The sequence below is a fragment of the Palaemon carinicauda genome, chromosome 10 (genome assembly GCF_036898095.1).
Source record: "Palaemon carinicauda isolate YSFRI2023 chromosome 10, ASM3689809v2, whole genome shotgun sequence".
NCBI classification, from domain to species: Eukaryota; Metazoa; Arthropoda; class Malacostraca; order Decapoda; family Palaemonidae; genus Palaemon; species Palaemon carinicauda.
This window is the reverse complement of record NC_090734.1, coordinates 156,222,174-156,232,173: the sequence shown is the minus strand read 5'-3', so window position 1 is coordinate 156,232,173 and position 10,000 is coordinate 156,222,174. Positions and strand designations below refer to the sequence as shown.

At 37.8% G+C, this 10,000-nt stretch overlaps 1 protein-coding gene across 1 annotated transcript in view; it reads left to right on the top strand.

Moving 5' to 3' along the window:
• Positions 1-10,000, top strand: part of LOC137648551 (spermine oxidase-like) — a 25,026-nt gene that overhangs the window by 14,479 nt on the left and 547 nt on the right. Inside the window, exons 8-11 of the mRNA XM_068381469.1 lie at positions 4,157-4,372; positions 5,579-5,695; positions 6,863-7,050; positions 8,674-8,803. Coding sequence (XP_068237570.1) covers positions 4,157-4,372; positions 5,579-5,695; positions 6,863-7,050; positions 8,674-8,803 — 651 coding nt within the window. The remainder of the gene's footprint in view (positions 1-4,156; positions 4,373-5,578; positions 5,696-6,862; positions 7,051-8,673; positions 8,804-10,000) is intronic.

Here is a 10,000-nt window from a genome sequence, read left to right as displayed (position 1 = left end):
TCTAAAAATATTTTAATTTCTATGGTTTATTACTTCTTTTGTGGTTTATTCACTTCCTTGTTTCCTTTCCTCACTAGGCTATTTTTTCCCTATTGGAGCCCTTGGGGTTATAGAATTCTGATTTTCCAACTAGTGTTGTAGTTTAGCTAATAATAATAATAATAATAATAATAATAATAATAATAATAATAATAATAATAATAATAATAATATTTTCCCTGTTAAATATGTACATCTTTAAGCACCAGCAGGGTTTCTGAAATGTCTGTAATTCATATTTTTTAAAGAAAGTTTTAGAAAATATCCTTATTATTATCCTTATTATTATTATTATTATTATCATTATTATTATTATTATTATTATTATTATTATTAAATGATAACCTACAACCCTAGTTGGAAAAGCAGAATGCTTTAAGCCCTTGTGCTCCAACAAGGAAAATAGACCAGTGAGGAAAGGAAACAAGGAAAAATAAAATATTTGAAGAACAGTAACATTAGAATAAATAACATGTGTATTACTTGAACAACATCTTGGCCTTTTTATTCGACATATCTACTAGACTATGAAGTATATTTGCCAATTTTTATATTTTATCAGAACTTTGGTTCTATTTGACATAGAAGCATGATCTTGGTGTTGATTTATAGGTTTTTAGGGTCAAGGAATTCAATGAGTTACACTAAAATACCATAAAATAATATTTTGAGCAAAATCCAAAATGGCTGCTTTCTGCTGGTAATGCAAATATCAATCTAGTTAAACGTTTTTCTTCTGTGCGGCACATAGCATCTTATGGCTAAATATAGGTCTTAAGTACAAGAAATTTGGTTACATTTTACTATAATTTGTAGACAAAATAAGAACCAGTAAATGGTTATCTAAACACTTAACATATAGGGTAAACAACTCAATGAATTATTGTTTTATTTTTGTTTAGTTCTCAGGAAGATCGTACATGTATATCATTCCATAATTCTTGTTTAATTCTGTTTTCAGAAACTGCCATTAATCTGATGATTTGTTTCATTTTCAGAACTGGTCATTATCATGAAAATATTTGTTTTATTTTCAGGAAATATATCTGATTAGGCTACATTTTGTATGACAAAACCGAAATATTTTATGTAGATTTGCCTCAGATGTACAAAGTGTGATAGATGTAATGAATGATCTAGGTAATCCCTTCACAGAAACGAGTACTGATCTCCTAACACTAGACACAAAGGTCATCATGGCTGATGAAGTCATCAAAAACATCTCAGAAGCAGAGAAAATAGGAAAGAACCAGTACAAAACATTTGTTGATTCCCGACTTGTGAAGATGGAGAAGGCACTCTATGAAACGGTTCCAAAGAACAATCTTATATTGTTCAAGTCTGGAGAGCGGAAGGTGCCCTCAATGAAGAAGTATAAATTGGCAAACATGAAGAGTGACCTGCAACTATTTTCCAGAATGTACATCTCTTGCCAAGCACGAAATGGAGAATTGGACATCTTCTTCCAGCATGAGAACCACTCTTGGCCACCGTCGCTGGCTGAAAAGTAACATGATGCGACTTGGAGAAAAAGCTGAATTACTGAAGTGTTTAGAACCACTAGCCCAACGACCACAGAACATACCTGATGTGGATGTGAAGATATTTGATGGGGCAGCTCTCGTCCACACATTGGATCTCAAGACTGCTAAAACAAATGTGATAACATTTAAAGACTATGCAGAGTGTGTCTTTGTTCCTTATCTCAAGAGGCAACTTGAACATGTGGCTCGAGTAGATGTTGTGTGGAATGCCTATAAGGACGACAGTCTTAAAGCACACGCCAGAGAGCATCGAGGTACTGGAGAAGCTCTTCGGGTTTCCGAGAAAACACGACTTCCTCACAACTGGAAAAGCTTCTTGCGTGTTGACAGCAACAAGGTGGAACTCTTTAGATTTCTAGCCAATGTGATCAAATCTGAATCAACAGTGCTAGGAAAGATGCTGGTCACAACAAAAGGTCAGAATGTTGCCTCCTCCTCAACACTTGATGTTTCTGGGCTTCAACCATGCACTCATGAAGAAGCAGACTACCGAATGATGCTTCACTGCTTCCATGCCTACAGCAATAACATGAAGAGGATTATGGTGCATGCGACTGACACAGACGTCTTAGTTCTAGCCATTGTGACTGCTATCAGCATGAAAAATTGTGAACTCTGGCTAGCATTTGGTCATGGTACTCACTTTCAGTATATTTGAGCACGTCATAGCTAGTGAGCTTGGCAATGATTACTGCAGAGGCCTCCCATTCATGCATGCCATATCAGGATGCGACACGGTGTCTTCATTTAGCTCTGTCGGTAAGAAGACTGCATGGGAAGTATGGAAATCATTTCCAGAAATCACTGAAGTGTTTCAAAGACTGTCTGCTACTCCACGTGAAGTTACAGAAGCGGACCTGAAGAAACTTGAAAGATATGTGGTTCTGCTGTACTCTCGCACATTGCAACTCACTGATGTAAATAAAGCCAGGAAGCACCTCTTCTCCTACTGTAATCGGAAGCTGGAAAACATCCCACCGTCACGTGCCGCACTTCTACAACATATAAAGCGTGCTGCTTATCAAGCTGGATACATCTGGGGTCAGGCATTGGAAGCCAGTCCAACACTTCCGAGTCCTTCTGAGTGGGGGTGGACACTTGACAGTGAGAGAATGTGGGCGCCCTTATGGAGTACCCTGCCAGAAGCATCAAAGGGCTGCAGAGAACTCATTAAGTGTGCCTGTAAAAAAACGGTGCACAGGAAGATGTCAGTGTGCTAAAGCAAGCCTCCCGTGCACACAGCTGTGTTTTTGTGGTGGACAATGTGAAGAGGCCATTGACAGATTAGATTAAGTTTATTTCTTGAAATTTATAAAACATTTCAACATTTTGTTTTCATCTTAATATTGTTTCAGTAAAACCATTTGTCCAATTTATATTCCCAATATAATAAGAAAATGACAAGTGTACATCTCTATTCTTTGTGCGTTACGAGAAAGAAAAATATTGCTTTCAATGGTTCATCGAAATTTATTTAAACTGTAACTAGATTTTTTTTCTGGTGAACATATTATAGGAATCAAAATGCTTTATTGAATTTCTTGTCCCAAAACCTATAAATAACAGTGAAAAGGTGAATAAAGTAGTTATATGCCGAATAGACAAATAGTTTACTGGTTTGCATTATGCATGGAGGGCAGCCATCTTGAATTTTGTTCTAAATTACATTTTATGTTTTTTAAGGAGTCTTAATGCATTCCTTGACCCTAAAAACCTATATATCTAAATTAAGATCATGTTTCTAGGTCAAAAAGAATCAATGTTCTGATGAAATAGCAAAATCGGCAATACGCAGGGCGGCCATTTTGGATTTCTTAATTTTGAGTAGGACCCCTTGGTTTGCCAGCGTGGATCCGGTTAGAAATGGATTCAGCATACTTAAAAACCCTTGTATACAAATTTTCATGCTTTCTTCCGGAAGTGAACATCTTTTTGACATATCTGCTGGCCTATCATTATTGCTATTAAAGGTTTAAAGGCCGCTCATGAATGACAGAGGCAAGGAACAGTGACATTGCCCTATCAAGCAGGACAATGCCCTAGAGACTGATCATCACATATGTTCTTCACCCAAGCCCCCTCTCCACCGATGCTAGGAACAAGGAAGGCCAGACAATGGCTGCTGATGACTCAGCAGAGAAACCTATATAGGCTCCCCCAAACCTGCCATCCTTAGCTCACAAGGATGGTGATCTTGCAGCGACCAAAGAAACTAACGAATTTGAGCGGGACTCGAACCCCAGTCTAGCGGTCACCAGTCAGGGGCGATACCACATCGGCCACCACAACCTTTAAGGAAAATTATCAAATTCCTTAGCCAAGTATTTATAGTTTATATAGGAAATATTTATCTTAATCTTGCTACTGTTCTTAAAATATTTTATTTTTCCTTGTTTTCTTGCCTCACTAGGCTATTTGTACCTGTTGGAGCCCCTGGGTTTATAGCATCCTGCTTTTCCAACTAGGGTTGTAGCTTAGGAATGAATAATAATAATAATAATAATGATAATAATAATAATAATAATAATAATAATTATAATAATAATAATAACATTGCCAATTCGTTTCTGCAGAAGAGCATCCCGAATAACAAAATACAACTGAATTCACCCGTCTGCAAGATCTTCTGGGACTCCGATCCCGAAGGGGGAGTCCTCGTCGTCACTTCGGAGGAAACAGCCTACATAGCCGATTACGTCCTTGTCACAGCTTCAGTGGGTCATCTGAAGGACAGGCAGGATTTCTTGTTCTCTCCTGGACTACCGGCATCATACAAGGATAACTTAGCTGTAAGAATTTGTCATCTTCATCAGACTTGGTTATCATAAACAGATGTCTGAGAGTTTGGCATATTGTCTTTTGAAAGCTGCACAAGAACAGAGTTTTTGGCGTGAATGTACAGTAGTTCGTTGGGACAGGTGTAAACTTTCTTATTAATAGAAAATCTATTCTATTTATGAGGAAAATGTTCTTGAATTTGTTCTGAAATACGATAATGTGAAGCCAGTTTGTCCTTTGCAAGCTGCATAAGAACAGATTTTTCTGGGGATCAATATAGTTTAGTTCGTTGGGACAGGTGTAAACTTTCTTATTAATATCAAATATATTTTATTCATGGGGATGTTGTTGTTTATTTTGTTCTGAAATACGATATGAAGGTAGTTTTTACGAAATATTAGGATTTAGTGTTACCTTGACTGGAGAGAAGCATTTTGGGAAGGAACACAGGGTGGAGACTTAGTCTTATGTCAAGCTAAGAATAGCGGTAGCCTAAGGTACGGTCGTAAGGTATGTAGCTAATAATACGGTTATTACACTATTAAAAAAAAACCCGTAATTTTACACGGAAATTCTCCGTAAAATATACTGTTCTCAGCCGTATTTCAGTAAGATACAGGCGACCGTAATATTACCTTACTTTGTAGTTATATTTTACGGGTTGGTGACCGTAATATCACTCCTTTACCTCAATATATCCGTTTTTAAAACGGTATAAATCCTGGAATAAATGTTGCCAGGCATTTACCGTTTCTCTAATGCAAATTTTTTAACAGTGTAGGTTAGGTTGGGTGGGGAAACCTTAGGTTAAGTTGTGTTCTTGAGTTTGTTTTCCCTTTTACAATGTGAGTTTTCGGTCATAACTTCTGAAAGACTTCGAATTCATTTGTAAACAGTAGTGTATTTCTAAAAGACACGTCTTGACTGTTGAAATATTTGTAAATGCTATTTTACTGTAGAGACACCCACATGTAAATAATATTAAACGGCCACATTTCCAACGAACTAAAAAGACTCCGAATTCGTTTGCAAGCAGTAGTGCTTTTTAGCGTGTATTTTTTAAAAGACGTGGCTTGACTGCTGAAATACTTGTATAGGCTATACTATTGTAGAGACACCCAGATGTAGAAAAATTATAAATCCCATTTTCAAGCTTATATATTCAATCAGAAAGAATAATGTCCTCAGGCGTGATTGATTTCTTTCTCACTTCGCAGGGAATTGAGTTAGGCGTTGCTGACAAGGTTCAACTCGGCTGGGACACCAAGTGGTGGGGAGATGATCTCCTCAATCTCTATCCAGTGTTCGTCGAAAGGAACTTCTCTGAAGAAAGGGTACAGTCAGTCTAGCCAGACACTTTTTAATGTTTATGAAGGCCTCTTTGCCATATTGACGCAAAGGGTCTCGGTTAGATTTCTACATTCGTCTCTATCTTGAGCTTTTTAAATCAATACCTCTCCATTCATCATGTCTTACTTCACGCTTCATACTCATCAGCCATGGGGGCCTGGGTCTTCCAACTCTTCTGGTGTCTTGTGGCGCCCAGTTAAAATTGCACCATATCTTAAAAATTACATCATCATCTCCTCCAACACATATTGACGCAAAGGGCCTCGGTTAAATTTCACCAGTCGTCTCTATCTTAAGCTTTTAAATCAATACCTATCCATTCATCATGACCTATTCCACGCTTCATAGTCCTCAGCCATGTAGGCCTGGGTCTTCCAACTCTTCTAGTGCCTTGTGGCGCCCAGTTAAAATTGTATCATATCTCAAAGAATACATCATCATCTCCTTCTACACCTATTGACGCAAAGGGCCTTGGTTAGATTTCTACATTCGTCTCTATCTTGAGTTTTTTAAATCAATACCTCTCCATTCATCATGACCTAATTCACGCTTCATAGTCCTCAGCCATGTAGGCCTGGGTCTTCCAACTCTTCTAGTGCTTTGTGGCGCCCAGTTAAAATTGTATCATATCTCAAAGAATACATCATCATCTCCTTCTACACCTATTGATGCAAAGGGCCTCGGTTAGATTTCTACATTTATCTATATCTTGAGATTTTAAATCAATACCTCTCCATTCATCATGTCCTACTTCACGCTTCATACTCCTCAGCCATGTAGGCCTAGGTCTTCCAACTCTTCTAGTGCCTCGTAGAGCCCAGTTAAAATTGTATCATATCTTAAATAATACATCATCATGTCCTAATTAACGCTTCTTACTCCTCAGCCATGTAGGCCTAGGTCTTCCAACTCTTCTAGTGCCTTGTGGCACACAGTTAAAAGTTTGGTGAACTAATCTCTCTTGGGGAGTGCGAAGAGCATGCCAAAACCATCTCCATCTACCCCTCCACCATATCAACATATGGCACTCGAGTAATCTCTTATAGCTTCATTTCTAATCCTGTCCTGCTATTCAACTCCCAATTTTCTTCTGAGGGATTTGTTCTTTCAATTTGCTTTTTCAATCTCTTTCTTCTTCTTTTTCATTGCAGTCGTGGCTCTACGGTATCATGGAATTCTTGACTATCCACCAGCAAGATAAGATGATCCAGGCCTTCGTCACTGGAGAATACGCTCTCATGATGGAGGAACTTCCGGAGGAGACAGTTAAGGATCACTTGATCCAACACTTGAAGGACCTCACAGGACAAAACGTCCCGGAGCCAACGTTCTTCAGAAGGTATGGGATCACCAGACACCCAATATTAGTGATAATAATAATCCCATCATAATCATAGGAGCATCAGGGACTATACCTTAGTCTTTGGAAAGGAATCTTGAGAAGTTAGGAGCAGATATAGCCCCAGGACTTGTGCAGGAGAGCGTGCTACTTGAAACAGCACATAGGAGCGCTAGGGACTATACCTAACTCACTGGAAAAGAATCTTGATGAGGTAGGAGCCAATATAGCCCCAGGACTTGTGCAGAAGAGCGTGTTACTTGATACAGCACATAGGATCAATAGGGACTATTATAAACCTAAGTCTTTGGAAAGGAATCTTGAGAAGGTAGGAGCCGATATGGCCCCAGGACTTGTGCAGGAGAGCGTGCGACTTGAAACAGCACATAGGAGCAATAGGGACTATTATATACCTAAGTCTTTGGAAAGGAATCTTGAGAAGGTAGGAGCCGATATAGCCCCAGGACTTGTGCAGGAGAGCGTGCGACTTGAAACAGCACATAGGAGCAATAGGGACTATTATATACCTAAGTCTTTGGAAAGGAATCTTGAGAAGGTAGGAGCCGATATAGCCCCAGGACTAGTGCAGGAGAGCGTGCTACTTGAAACAGCACATAGGAGCAATAGGGACTAGTATATACCTAAGTCTTTGGAAAGGAATCTTGAGAAGGTAGGAGCCGATATAGCCCCAGGACTTGTGCAGGAGAGCGTGCTACTTGAAACAGCACATAGGAGCAATAGGGACTAGTATATACCTAAGTCTTTGGAAAGGAATCTTGAGAAGGTAGGAGCCGATATAGCCCCAGGACTTGTGCAGGAGAGCGTGCTACTTGAAACAGCACATAGGAGCAATAGGGACTAGTATATACCTAAGTCTTTGGAAAGGAATCTTGAGAAGGTAGGAGCCGATATAGCCCCAGGACTAGTGCAGGAGAGCGTGCTACTTGAAACAGCACATAGGAGCAATAGGGACTATTATATACCTAAGTCTTTGGAAAGGAATCTTGAGAAGGTAGGAGCCGATATAGCCCCAGGACTTGTGCAGGAGAGCGTGCTACTTGAAACAGCACATAGGAGCACTAGGGACTATTATATACCTAAGTCTTTGGAAAGGAGCCTTGAGACGGTAGGAGCTGCTATAGCCCCAGGACTTGTGCAGGAGGGCGTATTACTTGAAACAGCACATGTACTGAGGAAAGTGTTGGATTCTTGAGGAAGCTGGATGTAACCTGGAGCCACACACTATAAACCACCAGTCTCGTATAATAATAATAATAATAATAATAATAATAATAATAATAATAATAATAATAATAATAATAATAATAATAATAATAATAGTGGTAAGTGTTTCCTTGCTACTACTACTTACTACTACTTCTACTACTATTACGGCCATAATCAACGATAGTTGATAATGAGCTATATTTTCTTTACTCAGTAATCCTTGTTTTTAGTTTTTCGCTTCAAAATCAGTCCTTCAAGGAGCAAAATTATTATATACTACTACTACTACTACTACTACTACTACTACTACTACTACTACTACTACTACTACTACTACTACTACTACTACTACAACCAATAATAAAGATGATAATGAACTATATTTCCCTTACTCAGGAGTAAATGGTACGACGACATATGGATGCGAGGCTCGTACAATTCGTACGTGACTGTAGAAGGGGACAAGGCTGGTCTGAAGAACAGAAAACCCTTTTTGAGACCCATTAAAAACGGACAAAAAAACCAGGTAAGTCGTCCTTGTACATCAAATATTAATTACACCTTTGCAAAGAGAGTTATCAGAAAGTATACTCTAAATACGGCAGTTATTTTAGTCTTATTGGTAGATTTTTAAACGTTACATGTGTTGTCTGAGCAAATGTCTGGAAGTAATTTCAGTCTTCTGGGAGCGTTTTATACGCCTTTAAAAAAAGAGAAAGTTGTCCGAAAGTTTATTCTAAATACACATTTAAAATAAGAGAAAGTCATCAGAAAGTATATTCTAAATACACCTTTAAAATAAGAGAAAGTTGTCAGAAAGTATATTCTATATACACATTTAGAAATAAGAGACAGTTACCAGAAAGTATATCCTAAATACACCTTTGAAATAAGAGACAGTTATCATAAAGTATATTCTAAATACACTTTTAAAATGAGAGAGAGTTATCAGAAAGTACATTCCAAATACACCTTTAAAATAAGAGACAGTTATCAAAAAGTATATTCTAAAAACATTTAAAAAAAGAGGGACAGTTTTCCGAAAGTATATTCTAAATCCACATTTAAAAAAGAGAAAGTTATCAGAAAGTATATTCTAAATACACATTTAAAAAAAGAGAGACAGTTTTCCGAAAGTATATTCTAAATCCACCTTTAAAAAAGAGAAAGTTATCAGAAAGTATATTCTAAATCCACCTTTAAAAAAGAGAAAGTTATCAGAAAGTATATTCTAAATCCACCTTTAAAAAAGAGAAAGTTATCAGAAAGTATATTCTAAATCCACCTTTAAAAAAGAGAAAGTTATCAGAAAGTATATTCTAAATACACCTTTAAAATAAGAGACAGTTATCAGAAAGTATATCCTAAATACATCTTTAAAATAAGAGACAGTTATCAGAAAGTATATTCTAAATACACCTTTAAGACAGAATAGTGTGCTCGAGTGTACCCTCAAGCAAGAGAACTCTAACCCAAGACAGTGCAAGACCATGGTACAGAGGCTATGGCACTACCCAAGACTAGAAAACAATGGTTTGATTTTGGAGTGTCCTTCTCCTAGAAGAGCTGCTTACCATAGCTAAAGAGTCTTTTCTACCCTTACAAAGAGGAAAGTGGCCACTGAACAATTACACTGCAGTAGTTAACCCCTAGATAAAAGAATTGTTTGGTAATCTCAATGTTGTCAGGATGATATGTAGAGAATAGACCAGACTATTCGGAA